The sequence below is a fragment of the Dasypus novemcinctus genome, chromosome 7 (assembly GCF_030445035.2).
Source record: "Dasypus novemcinctus isolate mDasNov1 chromosome 7, mDasNov1.1.hap2, whole genome shotgun sequence".
NCBI lineage: Eukaryota > Metazoa > Chordata > Mammalia > Cingulata > Dasypodidae > Dasypus > Dasypus novemcinctus.
Window position 1 is genome coordinate 48,508,563 of NC_080679.1, and position 24,826 is coordinate 48,533,388.

General features: G+C 37.0%; 1 protein-coding gene across 7 annotated transcripts in view; it reads left to right on the forward strand.

Annotated features, from left to right (window-relative positions):
- Positions 1-24,826, forward strand: part of ANKRD44 (ankyrin repeat domain 44) — a 334,769-nt gene that overhangs the window by 164,668 nt on the left and 145,275 nt on the right. For all 7 annotated transcript variants that reach the window (XM_023591719.3, XM_023591720.3, XM_023591722.3 and 4 more), the window contains exon 3: positions 18,052-18,130. In XM_023591719.3, coding sequence (XP_023447487.1) covers positions 18,052-18,130 — 79 coding nt within the window. The remainder of the gene's footprint in view (positions 1-18,051; positions 18,131-24,826) is intronic.

Here is a 24,826-nt window from a genome sequence, read left to right on the forward strand (position 1 = left end):
TCTCATATTAGATATCCTTGTTTGGTGAATCAATTAATTAATGAATTAATTAAAAGAGACAGTGAGCCTGGGGTGGCCTTAACTGAAACTAGACATGTAAGGCTTTGCTGGTCACCTCATTGGAAACCAGAGCAGTTCCAATTCATGGTCTCCCTTAAATATCCTTAGCAGGAAAACGTTCCCACCCTGTGTATAGGAATGATGGTTTATTCATAAAGAGCAACTCGAATATATTAAATTTAGAGACATTGTTTCTTAACATGTTGGAGATGTTGCAGAGAGCAATTGTGAACTATATTAGCCTTTAGGTCTTGGGGGACGGTGATAGTCTGAAGTGCTGCTTTGATTTTTGCTAGAAGCACCTGACAGTGATCTCCTACAGTTCCACTGACTACAAAGCCCAAGCATCTGGGCCAGTTTTCTGCTCTGTAGGTCTAAAGGACTAGAATACATTTCTGTGTTTTGTTTCCACTGACTCCAGAAATGTGCCTGGTCAGCCAATGTTAAGGACTCACAAGTAGTTGGTACTCCATCAGCATTCCCAAGCCAAGACTGCTCTAAGACTTCTCTCACTTGGGAATCTCTGTGCACTGTGGTACAATCCCAAGGTAGCCTCCGGTAACCCAGTACTGACATGTTGCAGTGTACCCACAGATTAGGCATAGCATAAATCATTTGCCTTCACACTTGTATTTAATTTCCAGATTTATTTTCTACATCTTTAATCAATGTACACTTGTCAGAGTTTGTTTGAGAAATGAAAATATTCAAAGGGAATTTGAAAAGAAATCTTGTTTGTGCCTATTTTCAAAGCATATAGGCTTAGACTTTAATTCAGTGCCCCATTTTTTTTTGCAAGAACTTCACTATACATAAGCAGGACATTACATAAGCTGCTTTTAGAAGTAACCCATAATTGACTGAATAGATTTTGCCATTTCTTTTCTCTTATCAACTGAATTTGTCTTCTTGCCTAGGTGTATTTTTAAAGTTTTAAATATGTTCTTATTTTATCTTACACAAAAGAAAGAATATATTTTTTGTGCCTGGTTGTATATTTTAAAAACAGCTTTATTGAGGTATAATTGCCATATAATAAATTGCACATATTTAAGTGTACAATTTTCAAAGTTTGAATGAATGTGTACACTGATGAAACCATCACCACAATGAAGACAATGAACATATCCATCTACCTCAAAAGTTTTCTCATGTCCCTTCCTCCCATCTTTCCCAATCTCCAGCCCCTCCCCAAAACTTCTTGCCTCCCCAGGGGGCAGCACAAACCAATTTTATTGATGCCTATTAATAAAGCATACATCCATAACCTTCCTCCGAGCGTGCGACATGACTCCTAGGGATGAGCCTCCCTGGTGCCAAGGGATTACTACCAAGCACCAGCTGATGAAACAACTAGAAAGAGACCTTGAAAAAAAGGGGGAAATGGTAAACATAAATGAGTTTATATGGCTAAGAGACTTCAAAATTACTTGGGAGGTCATCAGAGGGGTTGTGCTTATGCACATTCAGCAGGATCCCAGAGACAGTCAAAGTAGATACAGCTCCAGGTAGTGGTGTTCCTGAGGGATATGGAAACACCCAGGTCCTACGGTCATGGCAGATGGCTCTGGAGTTCAGTACCTTGCCAGTGGCCCCTACTTAGGAATTTGTGCTCCTGAGTGCAATGGAGTTGAATTCAGATGTGACCTCTCTACAAATGCCTCTTCTGTCACTTGTACTGAAACTGTGGTTGGCACTGGGGTTGGTGTATGCTCAGTAGACTTGAATCTCTGTACTGTCCTTGTGCCAGCTTGGTCCTGAGCCTTAGCAGAGTTGCAACACCTACTCTCTGGTTCATTGGACTTACCCAAGTCAGCTAACAGGAAGATGAGGATGGTTAACCACCGCACCAGGGAACTGAGAGCATCTACAGCTGCAAGCAGGAGAATAACTCCATCAGTCATGTGGGATCTAAGCCCCCTCTCAATCTAGAGGTGGAGTGGACATCACCATTCCAGGGTCCTCAGGATGGAGGAATAAAATATGGATTAGAGTGGACTTACTGGTATTCTACTATAGAATTATTGTGACTCTAGCAATGGAAGAAATTGTATTATCGATATGGAAACAGTGGCCACACGAGTTGCTGAGGGCAGGGAGGGGGAAGAAGAGGTGTGATATGGGGGCATTTTTGGAACTTGGAGTTGTCCTGAATAATATTGCAGGGACAGATGCAGGACATTATATATCCTGCCATAACCCACTGAATGGACAGAGAGAATATAAGCTACAATGTAAACTATAATCCATGCAGTGTAGCAGTGCTCCAAAATGTGTTTATCAAATACAATAAATGTGTTACACTGATGAAAGAGGTTGTTGATGTGGGGTGGGGGGTGGGGTATATGAGAACCTCTTACTTTTTTTATGTAACATTTTGTGTGATCTATGTATCTTTTTAAAAGACAATAAAAAATGTGTAAAAAAAATAAAAAAATAAAGCATAAATCCATCCAAAGAATACCATTAATGATATTCAGTATAATCACATAGTTGTGCTTTCATCACTTCAATTTAGAGCATTTTACTATTCTAATAATAATAATAATGATGATAATAATAAAGAAAAAACAACCAAAGAAACAAAAATCATCACCTCTCAGTCTCTCTATGCTTCTGCTAATGTTCACAGCTGCTGTTCTGTTTCCTTCTCTCTAGTTTATTTGTATTTATATTTTGTAAAAACAGTCAAATATGCAACATCACCAATACCTTGTATTTTACATGAGGTTTCACTGTTATAAAGTCCCTTGTTACATTTTTTAGCTTTCTTTCTCATAATATAAATGTCCTTAGGCTTTCCCTTTCAACCATTGTCATTCCCATATAACAGCTCTGCTAGTCACAAATACCATTTCCATTCATTTCCAAATTTTCCAAACAACCTTTTAACCAATTCTGCACGTATTAATCAGCTTTCCATTCTCTACTTTCATTCTTTTTTCTGGTAACCTATATTCTAACTATTAATTCCACAATTTTACATAATACATTTAGTTCACAGTAGTGCAATAATACAGTATTTGTCCTTTTGTGTATGGCTTGTTTCACTCAACATAATGTCCCCAGATTCATCCATGTTGTCATATGCTTCACAACTTCATTGCTTCTTACCACTGCATAATGTTCCATCATGTGTATTCACCACAATTTGTTTATCTATTCATTGTTGATGGACACTTGGGTTGTTTCCAATTTTTGGCAATCATGAATAATGCTGCTGTGAACATCATCGTGCAGATGTCTATTCGTGTTACTGCTCTCAGTTCTGGGTACATACCCAGTAATGGTATTGCTGAGTCACCTGGCAAGTCTATGTTCAACTTCATTAGGAACTGCCAAACAGTCCTCTACAGCGGCTATACCATTCTACATTACCAAGAGTGAATAAGGGAAGCAGATGTGGCTCAACTGTTAGAGCATCTGCCTACCTACCTCCTGGCCCATGTGGTGAGCTGGCCCATGTGCAGCGCTGCCACGTAAGATGTGCTGTGCCACGCAGGGGTGTCCCCCATGTACAGGAGCCCCACATGCAAGGAGTGCACCCTGCATTGAGTTACCCTGCATGATAAAAGCACGGCCTGCCCAGGAGTGGTGCTGCACACATGGAGAGCATGTGTAGCAAGATGATGCAACAAAAAGAGACACAGATTCCCAGTGCTGTGGAGAATTCAAGCAGACACAGAAGATCACACAGTGAATGGACACAGAGAGCAGACAATGGGGGGCGGGGAGGAAGGAGAGAGAAATAATAAAATACATCTAAAAAAGTGAATAAACGTTTCCATTCTCCACATCCTCTCCAAAATTTATAGGTTTCTGACTTTTTAATAGAGGCTAGTCCAATAGGTGTGAAATGATATCTCATTGTAATTTTGATTTGCATTTCCCTAATTGCTAGTGATATTGAACATTTTTTCATGGATCTCTTTGCCATTTTTATTTCTTCTTTGGACTATTGTCTTTTGTCCATTCTTAAATTGGGTACTTTGTCTTTTAATTGTTGAGTTGTATGATCTCTTCATATATCATGGATATGTGATTGCCAAATATTTTCTCCCATTGAGTCGGCTGCTTTTTCACCCTTTTGATAAAGTCCTTTGAGGTACAGAAGTGTTTAATTTTGAGGAGGTCCCATTTATCTATTTTTCTTTTGTTGCTCGTGCTTTGTTTGTAAGGTTTAAAAAACTTCTGCCTATCACAAGATCTGGAAGATGTTTTCCTACAGTTTCTTGTAGAAGATTTGTGGTTGTCACTTTTATATTAAGGTCCTTGATTCATTTTGAGTTACTTTTTGTATAAGGTATGAGATAGGGGTGCTTTTTCTTTCTTTTGGATGTGGCTATCCAGTTCTCCCAGCACCATTTGTTGAAAAGACTCTTCTGGTGCAGCTGGGTGGCCTTAACAGCTTTGTCAAAAATCACTTGACTGTAAATGTGAGAATCTGTTTTTGAGTTCTCAATTCAATTTCATTGGCCAATATGTCTGTCTTTATGCCAGCACCATGCTTTTTTTTTTTTTTTTTTAACCACAGTAGCTAAGTAATAATCTTTAAAGTCAGGAAATGAGAGTCCTCCAACTTTGTTCTTTTTAAAGACATTTTTGGCTATTCGGGGTCCTTTTCCTTTCCAAATAAATTTGATTATTGGCTTTTCGATTTCTGCAAAAAAGTCATTGGGATTTTCATTGGAATTGCATTGATTATGTAATTCAGTTTGGTAGAATTGACATCTTAATATATTTATTCTTCCAATCCATGAACATGGAATGTCCTTCTATTTATTTAAGTCTTGTTTGGTTTCTTTTAGCAATATTTTGTAGTTTTTTGAATACAGGTCCTTTATGTCCTTGGTTAAGTTTATTCCTAAATATTTGATTGTTTTAGTTGCTATTATAAATTTTTTTCTGATTTTCTTCTCAGACAGCACATCAGTAGTGTATAGAAACTGTTGATTTTTGCATGTTAATCTTGTATCCTACCACTTTGTTAAACTCATCTATTAGTTCTAGTGACTTTGTTGTGGATTTTTCAGTAATTTCTAAACATAGGATCATATCATCAGTGAATAGTGAAAGTTTTACTTTTTCCGTTCCTGTTTGGTGCCTTTTATTTCTTTGCCTAGCCTAATTGCTTTAGCTGGAACTCCTAGCACAATATTGAATAATAGTGGTGAGAGTGGGCATCCTTGTCTTGTTCCTGATCTCAGCGGAAAAGCGTTCAGTCTTTCACCATTGAGTACAATGCTAGCTGTAGGTTTTTTCATATATGCACTTTACCATGTTAAGAAAGAGTCCTTCTATCCCTATCTTTTGGAGTCTTTTATCAAGAAAGGGTGCTGTATTTTGTCAAGTGCACTTTTTGCATCAATTGAGAGAATCATGTGATTTTTCTTCTTCAGTTTATAAATGTCATTTATTATACTAATTGATTTTCTTGTGTTGAACCACCTTTGCATGCTTGGGATAAAACCCACTTGATTGTGGTGAATAATTTCTTAATGTGCTTTTGGATTCTGTTTACAAGTATTTTGTTGAGGAATTTTGTATCCATATTAGTTAGAGATATTGGTCTGTTATTTTCTTTTTTTGTAGTATCTTTATCTGGTTTTAATATTAGGGTGATGCTGGCTTCATAGAATGAATTTGGTAGCATTATTTCCTGTTAAATTTTTTGGAAGAGCTGGAGCAAGATTGGTTTTAGATTGTCTTTGAATGACTGTTAGAATTCATCTGTGAAGCTATCTCATCCCAGGCTTTTCATCTCTAGAAAGTTTTTGATGACTGTTTCAATCTCCTTACTTGTGATTGGTTTGTTGAGGTCCTCTATTTCTTCTACAGTTCAGTGTAGTTCGTTTGTGTGTTTCTAGGAATTTTCCATCTCATCTACATTGTCTAGTTTTTTGGCATATAGTTGTTCATAGTATCCCCTTATGATCTCTCTTATTTCTATGGGGTAAGTGGTCATGCTTCCCCTCTCAGTTCTGATTTTATTATACGTCTTCTCTAATTTTTTCTTTGTCAGTCTAGCTAAGGATTTGTCAATTTTCTTAATCTCCTCAAAGAACCAACTTTCAGTTTTGTTGATTCTCTTTATTGTTTTTTGATCTCGATTTCATTTATTTCTGCTCTGCTCTTTACTATTTCTTTCCTTCTTCTTGGTTTGGGATTAGTTTACCATCTTTTCCTAGTTACTCCAAATAAATAGTTAGATCTTCAATTTTACCTCTTTCTTCTTTTTTAATGTAAGCATTGAGGGCTATAAATATCTCTCTCAGCACTGCCTTTGCAATGTCTCATAGGTTTTGATATGTTGTGCTCTCATTTTCAGTTGTCTCAAGATATTTGATGAATTCTTGCAATTTTTTCTTTGATCCACTGATTATTTAAGAGTGTTATTTAATTTCCATATGTTTATAAATTTTCCCTTTTTCTGTTCATTTTTGATTTCCAGCTCCTTTCCGTTATGAGCAGAGAAAGTGTATAATTTCAATCTTTTAAAATTTATTGAGACTTGTCTTCTAAGTCAACATATGGTCTATATTGGAGAAGCATCCATAAGCACTTGAAAAGAATGTGTATCTTGCTGTTTTGGGGTGCAATCCTCTATAGACATGTTAGGCATAGTTCATTTATCATATTACTCAAGTGCACTGTTTCTTTATTTATCCCCTATTCAGATCTTCTATCCAATACTGAGAATGGTGTATTGAAGTCTCAAACTAATATTGTAGAGGCATCTATTTCTGCCTTCAGCTTTGCCAGTGTGTGCCTCATGTATCTTGGGATGCTCAGGTTAGGTACATAAATATTTAGTATAGTTATTTCTACTTGGTGAATTGCCCCTTTGATTAATATACCTTCTTCATCCCTTACAACAGTTTTGCATTTAAAATCTATTTAGTCCAATATTAGTATTGCTATTCCAGTTCTTTTTTTTTTTGGGGGGGGGGGTGTTATTATTTGCATGGAATACCTTTTTCCAACCTTTCACTTTTAACCTGATTGTGTCCTTTTGTTTAAGGTGAATCTTGTGTAGAGAGCATATAGATGGTTCATATTTTTTAACCCATTCTATCAGTCTATGTGTTTTGATGAAGGAATTCAAGCCATTAACATTCAATATTATTCCTGTAGAGGCATTACTTACTTCATCCATTCTGTCCTTTGGCTTTCTGTTGCCATATTGTACTATTGTCTGTCTTTTTACCCTTTAATTTATCCTTTCTAATAATCTTCATTTTTTCACTCTTCTCCACAGCTCTTTTACTTGTTTTTCCCTTTCAGGCTGCAGCATTCCCTTTAGTATCTCTTGTAATTCTGGTCTTTTGGTAACATATTCTATCAGTTTTTGTTTGTCTGTGAAGACTTTAAACTATCCTCATTTTTTAAGGATGGTTTTTGCCAGATTCAGAGTTCTTGACTGGCAGTTTTTCTCTTTCAGTATCTTAAATACATCATGCCACTTTCCTCTCCCCTCTATGGTTTCTGATGAGAGGCTGGCACTAACTTTTTGAGGTTCCCTTGTATATGATGCTTTGATTTTTCTCTTGCTGCTTTCAAAACCCTCTCTTTATCTCTGATATTTGTCATTAGTAGGTATCTCATAGTAGGTCTATTTGGATTTATTCTGTTTGTGGTGTGTTGTTCTTCTTGGATAGTGAGTATTTATGTCTTTGATAAGGGTTGAGAAGTTTTCAGCCATTATTTCCTCATATAATCTTTCTGCCCCTTTTCCATTCTCTTCTTCTGGGACATTGATTAAGTATATGTTTGTGCATTTCATGTTGCCTTTCAACTCCCTGAGAATTGGTTTTATTTTTTCCCTTCTGTAGCAGTTTGATATAATTGATAAATTCCAAAAATAAATATTGGATTATGCTTATAATCTGATCTGTACCTGGGCATGATTGAGTTATGATTAGGGCATTGCGTCCTCACCCCTTGGTGCATGGGAACTCACAGATGAAAGGCATGGCAAAGGACAGAGTTGGAGCTTTTGATGCAAGGATTTCTGAGGTTACAATTTGATGCTGAAGACCTGGGAAGTCAGCACGCAGAGGAAAGAGAGGCCAGCCCCAGGAAGGAAGGAACCTTGAAGCCAGAGTAAAGCAAGCCCCAGGAATGTAGGAACCCAGGAAGCCTGAATCCTTGCAGATGTTGGCAGCCATCTTGCTCCAAATAGACTTTGGTGAGGGAAGTAACTTATGCTTTATGGCCTGGTATCTGTAAGCTCCTACCCCAAATAAATACCCTTTATAAAAACCAACCAATTTCTGGTATTTTGCATCAGCACCCCTTTGACTGACTAATACCTCTTCTCTTTCTATTCTCCTGCCTTTTCCAGTTCAGATGTTCTGTCTTTGAAATCGTTAATTTTGTCTTCAGACAACTCAAATCTGCTCTTATGTGCATCTAAGGTATTTTTAATCTTATCCATCATGTCTTTCATTCCCACAAAGTCTGTTACTTTTCTTTGCATGGTTTCAAATTATTCTTCATGCTCACCCAGTGTCTTCTTAATATATCCATTATCTCTTTAGTCATATTTTCTCTCAATTCTTTGAAATGATTTAGGAGAGTTGTATGATTATCTTTGATAACTTGTCTTAAATCCTATATCTCTTGAGGGTATTTGATTTTTCTCTTTGACTGGGCCATCTCTTTCTGTTTCCCAGTATGGCTTGTAATTTTTTTGTTAATGTCTAGGCATCTAAATATGTTGGTGAATTTACTCTGATGACCAATTTCTCTCTCTTGTCTATTTTTTTTTCATAGTTCTTCTTTGAAATTGGCTCAACTTATTATAAGTCTTTAAAATTGCCCACCTTAAGTTATCAAATTGGGCCATGGACTCACTAATGAGGCACAGATTTTCTCCCAGGAGTTAGGCTACAGAGAGAACCAAGAGCAGTTTTTGTCCATACAATTTTCAGACCAGCCAGCTGATGTGATCATTGGGCACACCTTTCCACAGAGAGGAAATCTCTGTTTTCTACATTTTGGTCTGGCCAAAGTGAAGATTCAAAGTGCGTTCTGCTGTCTGAACTCCCCGTCCTTTTTCCCTTGTAACAGCGGACACACAGGCAGATGTCTGTTACCCTCTTGGTTAACTGCATTGAGCCAGGGGTTTTTACCCCAGCTTAATATTTTGGGGGTGGAGGAGGGGAGCCTTTTCTGGCAGCCGCAGAAATTTGGTAACTCTCGTTTGCTGTTTTGGGTTCTTCATCTCTCTGTTCCTCACCCTCCTGGGTGTATAGCACTGTCCTGTTCTGTTGACCCCAAAAACATGTACTTTGGACAGGTTTTACCTCTTTCTCTGTTGTTTTTGCAAGAGAATTGGGCCCTGCCTGCCTAGTTCATCACCATCTTCCCACAAATACCCTTCAAGTTTATTCTTCTTCTATGTACTCTTTTTTCCTCTGGCCTGGTTTCTTTCACTCAACATAATTATTCTGAATCATCTGGCATATTTTATCAATAGCTCATTCATTTTTATTGCCAAGTAATATTCCATTGTATGGCCATATCACAGTTTGCTTATCCACTTATCTGTAGTAGAAATTTGGAAAAACATCCAGTTTTTGTCTCTTACAAATAAAACTGTGATGAACATTCATGTACAAATCTTTGGGCATATGCTTTCATTTTCTTTGGTATATATCTAACAGTGGAACACCTAGATTATAGGGTGGGTATATGTTTCACTTTTTAAGAAACTGCCAAACTGTTTCCCAAAGTGGTTTTACCATTTTACATTCCCATCTGCAGAGTATGAACATTCCAATTCCTCCTCTACATCTTCACCAACACTTGGTAGAGTTAGTCTTTTTAATTTTAGCCATTTTACTAAGAGTGTAATAAGTTTTAATTTGCAGTTTGTTTTAAGTTCAATTTGCACATGTAATAAGTTTTAATGACTAATGATGTTGAGCATCATTTCATGTGCTTATTTGCTAACTATACTTCTTTTGTGGTGAAATGTCTATTCAAATATTTTGCCTACTTTTTAATGGGTTGTTTGCTTTCTTATTATTGAGTTTTGAGAGTATTTTTTATATTCTGTATACAAGCCCTTCATCCAATATATGCTTTACAAATATTTTCTCCCAATCTGTAACTTGTCTTTTCATTGTCTTAACAGTGTCTTTTGAAGAGCAAAAGTTTTTAATTTTATTAAAGTACAATTTATGGCTTTATTCTTTTATGGATTGAGCTTTGGTATCATATCTAACAAATCTTTGCCTGACCCAAAGTCATAAAATATTTCTCCAGTTTTCCTCAAGAGATATTATAATTTTAACTTTCATATTAATTCTATGATTCAATTTGATTTAATTTTTCCTAAGATGCAAGATATGGGTCAAAGCTTTTTTTTTTTTTTTAAATTTTGCATATGGATATCCAATTGTTCCAGCACCCTTTGTTGACAAGTCTGTCCTTTCACCAGTGAATTGATTTTGCAACTTTTTTGAAAATTATTTATCCACGTAATTGTAGGTTTGTTTCTGGACTTTACTGTGTTCCATTGATCTATTTATCTGTCTTTGCATTAATATCATACTGCCTTGATTACTGTAGCTTTAAAATAAGTCTTAAAATTAGGTAATGTTAGTTGTCCAACTTTCTTCTTTTTGCTGGCTCATATTTTTTACTCACAAGAATTTTGTCATGTAGTCTACAGTATTAGGCAAGAATATCAAATGTAATGAACAATAATTTTCATATTGCTTACCCTGGCTTATAACTACTCAAAATCAACAAGAATGTGAACAAAGGAATCATATCTAGTTTTGAATCCTTGTTTTACCACTTATTAGCTGTGTGACTCTGGAGAAGTTACTTATCATCTCGAAGTATCAGGGTCCTCAGCTATAAAAAGGGAATGGTATATTATTCACAGCATTATTTTAAGGGTTAAAAAAGAAAATATATATTTCTGACTCATTTTTTGCTCAATATGCCTTATTTTATTTTTAAAAATTAGTGCAGTAACAATATCCAGTGTCTAGTTCTTAAGGAAGATATAATAAAAATGTCTTTGGTATTCTCATTTATTTTATCTTCATTTTAAATTCTTCTGAGTGCTTCTTTCAAGTGCAATTTTCAAGAGTTGGATATAGTTTTGATATTTGAGCTTGTAATTTGAACATTTTTAGATATAGCAAACTGTACTAATAATTCTCATATTTCCACATTACATTCAAATTAGTGAAAACACCAAAATAATGGAAGTTGCTTGATGGTGGGGACTTGTAGGGGTGGAGATTTGCTGTCACCTTTGAGTCAAGGAAAATCCAAGCCAAGGAAAATCCAGCTCCATGGGATAATACATGAATGAAGGATGGATAACGATTGTAAATTTAAATTGTTCTCTTATGGTGACTTGGGTTTACACTGGCCCTTCTCTGATATGTCCAGGTGAAGGACTAAGTTGAATTTTTATTGAAAATTGAAAAAACAATATAAAAAATTCTCCATATCATAAGAAAAAGACTAATAACTCAATAGAATTTTGAGTAAACATATGAGAAGAATCTCAACTCACTTTTATATAGTATAATGCAAATTAAAGCCACAACGAAATACCATGTAAGCACATCATATTGGCAAAGAATATTATAACTGAAAAGATCAAATGTTGGCAAGGATGTTGGGAAAAGGAATTCATATGTGGCTAGTGGGAGTGGGTACAAATTTGTAAAACTACTTTTGAAAGCTAGTACTAAGATCCAGTACTTTCATTTCCTGATATTTGCTCTGGAGAAATTCTCACACATATGCACAGAGAGACATGTACAAATATATACATTACAACACAGTGTGTAATAGTGAAGTGTGGAAAACAACCTAACCTAATTCATACACATACACATGTATACACACACACTCACACACACACACCCTAATACACACATACACAAACATTTCAAGTTATTTTCTGAATCATTTGCAGATAAGTTACAACATTCATAACACTTTACCACTGAAGCTAGTTTTATAAAAACAGTTCTGAAGCAGATATAGGAAAATGTTAACATGCTTGATTTTGCTATTGGGCACATATAGGTCTGTTATAATATTTTCAGTAATTCTCTGTATTTATGAGATATTAGAAATTATTCCCCACTTTAAGACTGAGCATCCTTTCCATTTTGCATCTTATTTGATTTAATTCTATAATATGTCTTTGACTTTTTTCCTTACATGATTGAAATATCTTGAAGGTACCTATTTTATGTTCAGAGTTTCTTTAGGTATCTCCTTGTCTCTGGTGGTGTCTGTTCAATATTGCATTAAGCTCCTCGGGTATAAGTTGTCAGTTATTTCCCAGATCCTTTGATTTCAGTGGGTGTTTGGATTGACAGTTGCAACTTAAGTTCTGTATTTCATGACAGGAAGGCTTTGCCGTGCTTGTTTTCAAAATATTGCTCCATCTGTCTGCCTTGGTATGTAAGATATTTATATATAGGGAGGGATGTTTGTTTTAGTGTATGACAGATACTTATAATGCAGATTAGATCATGTGTTTCTAGCTGAGAACTTCCAACACATGTGATAAACAGTTCTTAATCTTCAAAATAAAAGCTGGGGTGCCCCCTTAGTCTGTTTACACAATGGTTTTAGCTGTCAGAATGGCCTCTCTGCCCATGTCAAAGTCACTTTACATGCTTAAATTCCTTTATTTTCTTTCATCTTCTTCTTTGGTAAACAGACGACTCAGAAACTTCCTTTGCCTGATCTATCTATGACATACTGCCAGTTTAGCTCAGATGGCAGCGGGCCATGTGTATCTTTGGCTATTCATAGAAAAGGAGGGTTTACCTTCCTTCTGGAAACATGAATCTTATCATAGGTCTGAATCTCCTTGCAAAGGGCTATTGGAGCTTCTGGGCGGTGGAGAATAAACACTAGTGTATCTTCCTCTTTGTGATAGTTGGGACTGTTTTTAAAAACACTGGAGCCAGTTCTCCTGTGTATTAATGTTATAGTGCTTGGTTTTGAATTATTTTCTTCTCTTGTATTCATGGATATTGTAAAGACCTACATGACCACTCATTAGCTGCTGATCATGATCAGCTTGGGCAAAAAGGTGGAAGTGAATGCAATTGCCACAGAGCACTTAGCTCAGCCACTGTGCCTGAATGCTACTGTGGTCTGGGTCTGGGCCTAGATTCTAATTTTGATCCATAAACTGCTCCTAAATCAGCCTGTAAAATACAGGCTGGGCTCTCTGACTGGCTTGGAAGTCTGGCCGGGCTTCCTGGGTTCCCAGAGAAGCGGGGCTTGGTAGGCCTCTAGGGAGTCTTGGGCAAGATGTGTTTATTTCCTACTTCAGCAGACGACTTTTTTTGTGGGTGTGTCAGTTTAAACTTCCTGTCAGGGCAATTCAGAATCGGATGAATTTTTTTAATGTGTGTGTTCACTAAGACATTGGTTTCATTGGGTTTGATGATTTTAAAAAATCATTTACTATCAAGAGTTATCACTAATTGCCACTGCCCTGTTATTCCCTTTTTTTCCTGATGCCCTAACATTGAAAACTGCTAATTGGACTGTGTTTCATTTAGGTTAGGGGCTGGTGGTTTTCATTTTGTGTCCTTAATGCTTACCACAATGCCTGGAATATAATAGCTACTCAATAAATATTTAAAGCTAGGTAAATGGTTGAAAAGTGTCACTGTAAAGTCCCCCAAAGTCACTATGCTTATTTATTCTTTTCCTATTCTTTCTTTTTTTATTCTTCCTGTTTTTCATCACTTTGGGACCAAGGTCTTCAGTGACTGCTAGCATCATGAATTGGTATCTCTTCCCATAACTATTCCTTCATACCTTCCCCCAAATTGTGTCCATTTTAATAAAATTGTTTTGTTTTTTCCCCTTGATTTTTAAGTCCTTTTATGTCTTAAATGAGTTTAAACATTACTAATAATCTCTATCTGATTCTTCAGTTATCTCAAGTTCTTGCTGGTTGTTATGCCTGCTAACTCTTGATAATGATGAATTATTTTTATGTTGGTTGTGTGGTGTAAGCTTGTGAGCGCTTCCGTGAGGGTTTAATCTGTGGGCATCCTAGGTTGCCTGGATCAAGAGCACATCTCTCCAGATAGGTTTTGTTTCTTCTTCTAGGCACCCTGGACTTATCATTTGCCGAGAACCAATTTTTAGGCCTATGTTTTGGCTTGAAAGTTACTAGACCATACAGGAGTGTGAATTCAAAACCCCAAGCCACATGAGAGCAGACTCTGTATGCAAATAGTCAGTGGAAACATTTTCATTCCCTCACCAAGAACCCAGGCTAAAGTATCTCTTTGACATCTGCTTGTGTGCCCACCTGTCATTTCGAGGGTCTTTCTTCAAGACCACTTCAAGTGTCTTTCTTTATCTGAGAGTCTTAGCTCTAGTTTTCCCCTCATCTCCTGTCCCTGAGCAACTGTTAAATCCCAGTGCCCTGGCTTCTCCAAGATAAGTATATACTTTGCAGTATAAGCACATGTACTTTGGTTCTCGTTTAATTCATTTCAGACTACTTACTTTAATTTCCTGTAAGCTCATGTAAAAGGATGTTTATTATATGTTTGTCATTTCCCTCCCAGGATTTCTTGGAGTTTGGAGTGGAATAGTTTTTTGACTATCTTGGCAACTTGTATGATGAAGTGCTTTCTACCATTTCTATACAGAAAAAAGTTGTCAGGTTGGGAGCCAGGACGTCTAATTCTTTGCCATAAGTTTGCTTTGCTGGGCAAAGTCATATACCCTAACCAGGACCCAAGTTCCTTACATTTTCAATGATGACAATAAGACTTAAGAATGCTGCGAAAGGCACTTCGCCCCTGATAGGAATGTTGCAAGATTCAAGTAGTAGAATAGGTGAGAAGGCATTTTGAAAAATAAATTAAAAGCACTCTGTAATTACCTGATAGATTTCATTTCTTCTTCTAGGCACCCTAGGTTATCTTTGGCCTAGAATCAATTTTTACTAGTGTTTGTACTAATATTATCTTCTCCTGCAGCCTTTCCTCTCGTTCTACCATTGCATCTCCTACGCCATGTATTTAGCTAAGTAGAGTGCCCTTATGCTTAGGCAGAAGGATGAGCTGCAACCACCTTGATGGTTTCACCTTATAGAGAATGGTGATTACTGAGGCACAGTCATTTATTCCTTGACTCATGGCCATTGTATAATGGCTCATTATGCAGCTGCTAGCAACCCTTGGTCTCTTTTCGAGAGTGAAATGGATTTTTATTTTGGCTGAGATCTTAATAGCACATATACATGGTTCTGTTGCTTTGGAGAACTAAAGGACAGCTGCCAAGGTACAGATCTTCTCTGCAGTTACCTATCTGTCATGGATAAAGAGAATCATTTGGCAATGCTGTCCTGGAAGCTACAAGAAACCTGCAAATGCATAGTAGCAGAATCATTGGGATCTACAATCAAGAATTTTACAATATGATCTCACATACACACACCCTTCTCATGTTATAGAAACTTTAGTTTGAACATGTTGTGTCATAAAAGGGGCCACAGAAATTGGCAAAGCCAGTTATATAATGACAGACCAACAAGACTTGCAAGATAGGGAGGGATGTTGAGAACTTTTGGCTTTTCATTTGAGGCCAAGTTCTCAAATAGAACATTGACTTTGCTTCAGGTCAGATGAAGTCATAATTAGTTTGGGTTGAGTTAGTCCTTATTTAAATCACTTCTATAAGGTTTAGTTTGCTGAACCAAGCTCTGGAACCAATTCAATTCACAGAAGAACATATAATTACATAGCTTTATCACTAGACCCAAGAAAAACTTTTAAGTGTATATAGTAGGGAATTGAAAATAACATGAGGCTGAACACAAAAAGTACTTTAGGAATATCAGTAGAAGAATTGGAAAAACATTTGTGTTATGTGTCTTGTTCATTGTACAAATTAATGCACTTGATTCTCGAATAAACGCATTTTTAAAAAATTTATTTATTTGTTTATTCTCCCTTTTCCCCCATTGTTTGTGCTTGCTGTTTGCTCTCTATGTCTATTCATTGTATGCTTTCTGTGTCTGCTCATCTTCTTTTTAGGAGGCAACAGGAACCAAACCTGGGGCCTCCCATGTTGTAGGTAGGCGCCCAAGTACTTGAGCCACATCTGCTTCCCAAAGCATATGTTTTCAAATACCAAATCTTCATTTTCAAAGATAGGGTGATATCATCATCCTGGTGGTGGCTACATTGTATATCTTAGTGAATTTCTCAGTACATACCATTATTTTATGTTTGCATGGCTGGCCTATTCCCACTTATCCATAGTAATTGCCTGCAGCCATACATAGACAACATAATCTCCTAACTAATTCAAATCCCTCTTTTTTTGGCAACTAATGTTAGCCCAACCCTTCATAAAACCTACTTAACAGACTTCCTAATGAATTCTTGTTATTACCCTGCCTGCCATCTGATTTAGTAGCTAGTGAGTCATAAAATGACTAAAAGCAATAGTCTGAAAGAAACAGAGGAAGAGCAGAGGACCTGAACTGTCAGAAAACAGAATAATATCCTTGGGCTAATCAAAGGTTATTAGGTCAATTGTATAATTAAGTGATATCAGGAATGATGAGTAAAATCAACAGCAAATCCAAGAATCATGAAATTCCTGAAATCAATGCATGCTCATTTTAATGAGAACCCCCAATACTGCATACAGGCTTTGGTTACCATTTTTATGGAGTAGTTGATGGAAGTTTGTGGACGAGGTTGTGCATGTCGACTAACTGAATTCAGCAACTTCTTATGCTGAGTGCCTAGTATGCTGTGACTATGGGGACAAAGCAGAGTAAAACCGGGTTCTCTACCCTGAGAGAGTTCTCAGTCTCAGAGAGAGGGTATCACACAACTATCTCTGCTGATGATAATACTGACTATGCAAGGAACACTTGCTGTGCTCCAAGCCCTGTGCCTCAGGCTTTACTTATCTTACTTACCTAGTTCTCTGAGGTAAATAATATTAGCTTTAATTTACAGATGAGGAAATGATATCATTTTCTCTGCATGTTATCTTGCTGCCTTTCAGCACGATGTGTTAAAAACTTTGCCAAGGACAGACTACAGTTCCAATCTTGGACCTGGGCTCCAATCTTGGGCCTGTGTGGTCTTAAGGAAGTTCTTAATTTATTTGAGCTACAGTTTCCTCAATTTTAAATTGAGATAGTAATACCTACCTTGGCTCTTGGCTTAAATGTCACCTTCCTCAGAAAGTCATTACATGACCACTCTAAGTAATCTAATTCCACCCCTCCCCACCCCCCAAGTCACTTGATCCCATTTCTCTGTTTTAATATTGTCATAATCTTTATTACCATGTAAAATGATCTTAGGTGTTTATTTCCATGACTATTATTCTTCCCTCCCTGCAATGTAAGCTTCTGTTGTGATCCCTCCTATACTGCCAGAATCTGGTTCCTGGTATACACTAGGCATTCAATGAGTATTACATGAATGGGCAGAAGTCTAGGCAAGAGGTAATGGGGATAGAAAGGAGAAAATTGACAGTACTTATGTTTAATGTCCTTGTGAACAATTCCAGGATGTTCCTTAGAAAGAAAATAACTTATTGAAAGCTTTGAACCATGTTGCCAAGGTAGGTAGGAAGGTTTGAATTTTGTTTTTATTTTTTATTTTTTTCTTACCGTGCTGAAGGCTTGAAAATAAACTGAAATTCATCAGCCAATGTGTAAAGGTCTGTCCTTGACCTGAGCTTGGTTTCAGTAGAAAGGAGCAGGGAGGAAAATATGATGCACAGACACAGAAAGTGGAATCTATATACATGTAACTGTTGGGTAGGCTAAGAAAAAATCTATAACCAGAACTCACCTGAGTAGGTATTTGGCCTTCACTCCCTTCCACAAGCATTAACCTCAGAATGAGTGGCACATCTTACTATGTCTCCTAAAGCATCTGGAACTGCCACTGACCTGTTGCATATCTTTGACATGGTTTATTTCAGGATTCTGAGAAGCGAACTCCCCTTCATGTGGCTGCGTTTCTGGGTGATGCAGAGATCATTGAACTCCTGATTCTGTCAGGTAAATAACCCCCCTGTTCAAAAGTCAACTGCAGATAAAGGTTTAAAACACTAACTTACTAGATTGGCTGCTACTATGAACCCAAACAACATTTCTTTATTATATTCACGGAAGTCTATTTGATCAGTGATTTTATGTGTACAGGAAAGACAATTGTTCTTATTGAAAAATGACTTCTCCATTAAAACTTTTACATTGCTTTGAAAGTCTAATTTCTGGTGATCTAATCTGGTCCAGCATTATAGACACATTCAGTACATATTGATTTTTTAATTGTAAAAAAATAAAGAAAAGAATACCAGTTCCTTAAAGTCTACATAAACACACATGCATACACACACACACACAAACACACCTGCACAATACTCATATGTGTATTAATTTATTTAAATTGTGCTGCAAAACAATATGTTTTGTTTTATGGATATATCACTATATGATAAATATATAAAAACATAGATGGAAAGGAAGCACATCAATTTCTGGATAGCAGTTACCTCTAAGGAGGCAGAATAAATGAGAAATGCCGTCAGGGAGGGCCATATAAAAGGTACTACAGCTATATATTTCTCTTTATGTTTTATTTATTTTTAAAAAGATCAAAACAAATGTAGCAGATCTGTTAAATATGGTTGACATGTATATTGGTATTTGTTATAAATCTCTATTTTTCTATGCATTTTAAATATTTTATTATATTTAAAAATGGCAAAATGACAATGTTTTCATTTTTTGAAACCTGTACACTCAGTACATCTCACCAAATGGATTTCCATAACCATTTGTTCTTTCTCTCTTGAGTGTTTGCTAGGCAAATCCCTGCAATGAATCTGAGCACAAGCCCTTGTCTCATTGTAGATTGTGTGTAGCCAGGCTGTTGTTCCTCCTCCCCCTTTTTGTTTGGGGAGATCAAAATTTGGAGGAAGTGCCTCTTCCCACAGAATATGCAAAAGGCCAATAATAAGTTATTGCCTTTATTTGCAGAAGGAAAGGGAAACAGTGGCATTCCAAAGTAAGTTTTGCCAAGGTAGGAGCTGATGCAGATATTCAAGCAGATATGGGGTGAACATTGTGGAAAAGAAAGAAGAACTGGACTATGGTTCTCAAGGAAGATTCACGTGGCCCTTCTTTTTATTGTTTTCATGTTCTTGAAGTAAGTTTTCCTGTTGAACGAGTATTCTGTGCCCTGAACAGATGTGTCCTGAACGCTGAACAGTTGCATGGAGCTGAGGTCAGGTCCAGTGTGGCATTCCTTGTGCTCTTGAGAACATGCCTTTCTTCTGACTGTCTGAAGTGTATTATTTGTTGCTGGCTCAGGCTATGGCTAAGAGCCAGCGCACATGTCCAATTGTTGCCCAGCACTTGAAATCTGACCTGTGGAAAAACTGTAGGTAGAACCAGAATCAGTGGGGAGTGTAAAATAAAGAATTCCCTGGTATGACACCTCCTTGTCCCAACCAGCTCTACCCTTCACTCAAATGCTGTATTAAGAGCACTGAATTGCTGTAACAGCTATTTCAGATGTCTTCATCTTTACACCTGTTTGGCCTTGAAATATCTCAGCTGTTAATGTCTGTAGTATAACTTTGGGTCACACTTATGCTGGAATTTCTCCTGCCGCTGACTGTTCCCCTACCTCCCATCCCTGCTCCCCCAACAAATCAGAAGACTTAGGGCATGGGAGAGCAATGGAAGAGCAACGGGAGATCAATGGGAGAACAATAGGAAAGTTCTTCAGAAATTTTACTCAACTGTGGAAGTTTAGACAAACTCTTGGGATATGTATGGCTTTTATTTTCTCTGAAAGGCCCTTTATATAATTTGTATAGTATATTCCTAAAGAAATATTGTAAAAATGTGATATTTGCATCTCAGAGTTTACATTTGGCAGCTGACCTTTTAGGGAATTCAACCTGACTGTTTTCCAACTTGTATTCACCAAATGCAGTGAATGTCTCATAATGATGGAAGAGATTGTTGTTATGGGGGGAGGAGTGGGGTGAGTGGGGTAGGGGTATATGGGGTCCTCATATTTTTTTAATGTAATATTAAAAAAATAAATAAAGACAAAAAGAGGGAAAAAAAATGAATGAATTGGGAGCACATATGACTCAAGCACTTGAGATCCTGCCTCCCACATGGGAGGTTCCAGGTTCAGTTCCCAGTGCCTCTTGAAAGAAAACAAAAAGAAACAACAAGCAAAACAAATGAAAAAACCAACTCAAGGAAGCTGATGTGGCTCAGTGGTTAAGCACCAGCTTCCCACATATGAGGTCCTGGGTTTAATACCTGGCCCCTCGTACCTAAAAAAAAAAAAAAAGAGGTGCTAATGATTCCCATGTTGGACAAATAATTTGTCCTTGCCAGAGCAGCCCATTATCGCTGTATTTACTCTTGTTGTATTAATTTACGGAGCCTAGTGTAATGCAAGCCTGCTAAATTCCTACCAACATTATCTGCTAATGGCCAGGTGGATGGAACCCTGAATGCCTCTAAGCAGAGAAGGAGGTTGAAGTCTTGGGAAGGAATTCAGACCTTGCAAATTTCACCATCTTAAAACTGCCCATCCAAATTCTGGCTTTATTCCCCCTCCAACCCCCTCTCACCCTCCTTCTGTTTGGGAACTGGCCAAGTCAGGATTAAGGCAGAGAGAAGGTCAAGTGATGTTAAGTCATTCACCCAGAGATACATGAATGAGATCAACGTGAACCAATCAGGGATAAGATTTTGAGACTAGGATTGAGATATGGGTAGCAGAACACAGAAAAATGACAATAGTAACAACATCCTATGAGAAAATTCTAGGGATGAGAGTCCTGGGTTGGTGGAAGACAGCCGGCAGCTCCAAAACATGATTGTGTTTGTGAGTGTAATACTAAGTGAAAAAAAAATAAATATATTGGGATTTATACCATGATTTTTCAAAATGTGATTACCACTCTCAATGCAAATTGCCTCAAGAACTGGTGTGGCACATCATACTTTTGGTTCCTCTGTGCATGATAAATATCCATTCTTTGAGAATGAATTTGATTTTCTGTCTAATGAATATCAAACCAGACCATGCTGATTTTGGCCCCCAAATGTGGTATGATTATAAAGTAAAGAACCATTTTCTCATGAATGTGTAGACTGGCTCTAAAGGCATCTTCAAGGGAAACTTCAAAAGTACTTTGAGCAATTGCCACATACTTGGAATTATCATGCACTCCTCCAAGGTAATTACTTTGAAGGGCAGTGTTTCTCTGCTATAATAAGATTTGGTTTGTTTGTTAATACAAACAAACAAAAAAACCAATAGCAAGCTCATCTCATTATATATAAGAAAGATCAAGTCATATGATCTTTCATGTGTTTTTATTTCTGCAATTAAAAGTAAAAATTTGGGAAAATCCATCTTTCAGATTCAGTTTTCCTCTTTGGCTGGTAAGATTTTCAGTCTCCTGACCCACCCTTACCACACTGATTCTTTTCTCTTCCTTCTACTTCTTACTAGATGACAAGGCTTAAGAGAGCTGAACTACTACCTCACAAAAATATGCCGGAAGTACTCTTTATTCTTGATCTCTATGAAAATAAAATTAAAAGGTAGAAGGATTAAGATGAAGAAGGGATTTAATTTGTAATTAGAGTTTGTGCCTGATAGTTTTGCCTGAGCTTTTATTTCTGAACAGTCAGCATAAGCTAGCGCTTGTTTTATTTTAAAACGTCCTTGGATAGAAAGCATCTGTCTTTAACTCATTAGACATGCAGACCGCATCCTTCAGTGCACAATGGCGCCCGACAGGCAGGTAAATAATGCGAAGCTTCCTTTAGAAAAATCAGTCATAAATATTCAATTCAGAGCTCCCTCTGACATGTAAACAAGACGCTGGAATGCGTTCCGAGGAAAAGGATGAGGAAGCCAGCAGCAGGAGAGGACGCTGACGAAACTGCGTGCGTCTCCGTTCACATAACTCGGTCATTGTAATAATTTTTGTTACAGGCCGTCTTCTGGGAACTGCCAATTCAACCTTCTTTAGGAGTATGAGTGGAGAAACGGAGGACTTAAAGAAGCCATTTCCTAGGTTTCTAATCATCTTCAAATTTCTCGAGTGATTCCGACGAGGCACGTACGCGCCCGGCCTGCGGCTCTATGATGCCCAGCATGCTTTGCGGCACAAGAGCCTCCCGAGTCGGTACATTTCTCTCACCGACAGACTCTTGATATTAAAAGTCACATCTAGATCTACATAAAACTAAAAATTTCCAGAATATGTAGATAATAATCGTAGTTGTAATAACAAAAATATTAATAAGAAAAACAATCTTTTTAAAAAGGAGGGAATAGGCAGAGAATATGAGCAGGCCATTCTCAGAAAACGACTTACAAATGGCCAGTAAATGTATTAGAAGATGCCTAACCTGATTACTAAACAGGAAAATGCAAAAATGAGGTGCCTTTTCTTCCAGTCAGATTTGCAAAATTTGAAATGACTGATCGAGATCAAGCATTGGTGAAGATGTGAAGAAACTAAACAAATGTTATACACTGTGATTGTGTAAATTAGCACACTTTGGAAGGCTGAAAGTACTTACTAAAACCAAAATTGTGATTCTATATAACACTGAAAGTCTATTCTAATGAACTATCCTGGACCAATACTTGCACATTTACAGAGTCACTTTATGGATGTTCATAGCAACATCGTTTAAATAATGAAATGTTGGAAACAATGTAAATTCCCATAAATAAAGTCTGAAAAAATGTGGTAAATGTGGTAGAACAGACATAGAAATTAAAAGCAATGGACTTATTCTCTAAGTGCCAATATGGGTAGATATGAAAAATACATTGTTGAGTGAAATGGACAAATTTAGAGTGCTAATACAATATGATACAATCTGTAGAAAAACATATAAAACAATGGTATATGTTTTCTTTTAAAATTATTGTATAATATTTTAAACATACAAAAAATAATACAATGAGCGTTCTGTTGATCACCTAGTTTAATTCTCTAGATTTTTTATCGCGATACATATTTGCATATGCAGACATAAAAACATTTGATAGCTTATGTACCAAATTCAGAGAAGTCCTTAACTTGAAGGAGTAGGCTGATTCCAACAATGGGGGTGATAATCAAGGGGGGACTTTAGCTATATCTGTAACAGTCTTTTTTTTTTCCTGAGGAAGAATGCATTCATATGTTATTTGAACGATAAAAAGTGAGGTAAAATAGGTTTGTTGCTGTTCATTGTGATGTGTAAATTTTTATAACTTAGGTCTAAGCCAATTCAGTTGAGGAGATATTTCTGGATCTCTCTTTCAACCAGGAAGCATCTTTCAAATAGCGATTATTTATTTAGTTCTGATCTGTGCTTAGAGCTGTGCTAATGGCAGATGCCCCCTAGTCTCCATCTCTTAGACCCTGACTCTTTTCCAACATTAGTGTACAATTTATTTAATGCTTACCTGCTACCAGGTAGTGAACTTAGGGCTTCTTTGTCTGTCCTTGAAGATTAGTATTAACATTCAGCCATAGTTACTTCCTTTAGAAATATGATGTGGTGCATTCTGATGCACAAAAAGATAGAAATACATTGTGTGTATATGAGAGAGAGGGAAGGGAGGAGGAGGGAAGGAAAGAGGGACAGCGAGAGAGAGGGGGGAGAGGGAGAGGGAGAGGAGGAGAGGGAGGGAGGGAGAGGGCAGGATTGAGAGGGGAAGAGAAAGAAAGAGTTGAACTTGAAGTTGCAAAAGCAGGTGATACAGGTCTGGACTTGTGACTACATACATACACAGCCGCCTGCCCCCTGGTTTCCTGGTGGTCTGGCTAATGAGGGAACTCCTGGACCAGATGCTTAGATTTGAAATGTGGTGATAATAAAATGACATATAGAGGCAGCAAAAGATTCCCTAAAATTCTAAAGCTTGCCTTTTCTGGGTGTGCTTTGCCTTGCCTCTTTTCTATAGCAGGGGAGTCTATCTATAGGGTTAGTTATTGTAGCTCTGGACAGAGGAGAACATGAGAAAAAACTAACAGTAAGACAGCAAGTAACACATTGTTAACTTGAAAATTTCTTTCAAATTGGACGGTACAGCCTATGTCATATACAAATCCAACAGCAGCTCTTCTTCCTACTCTTAAGCACCTGGCATGAGCCTTAGGAAACTCCTGGGAGAGACTCTCTGGCTAGGCTGTTTTATGTGGAAGGATGGGGATTGTAGACTTTCTATTAAGAATCATTGACCCAGACTAAAAATAGTCTAAGGAAAAGCAACTTAGTTTTTCCCTCCCTATTTTTACAAAGAAACATAAAACTTCAAATGCACTAGCTTTCTTAAAAATATTTTATTATAAAATATTTCAAACACACAGGAAAGTATGGATATAATGAATGCCCACATGCTTTCCGCCAAGCTTTAAGAAATACATCATTTGCCATTATTTGCATTATATATATATATATAACAGGAAATAAAATATTGAAGACATAGTTGAAGCCCCTTGTGCACCCTTACTTCATTCCCGTTCTCTTCCTCTTTCTCTAGAGGCAACCTCTATACAGAACTGTTATCTGTTCTCTTTAGCTGTATTTTTTACTTTCATTTCATTTTTATACATCCATAAACAATGTACAGAATTGTTCTGGCAAAATTTAAAACTTTATATAGCTGGTATTATGCTGAAGGTATATTCTGCAATATTA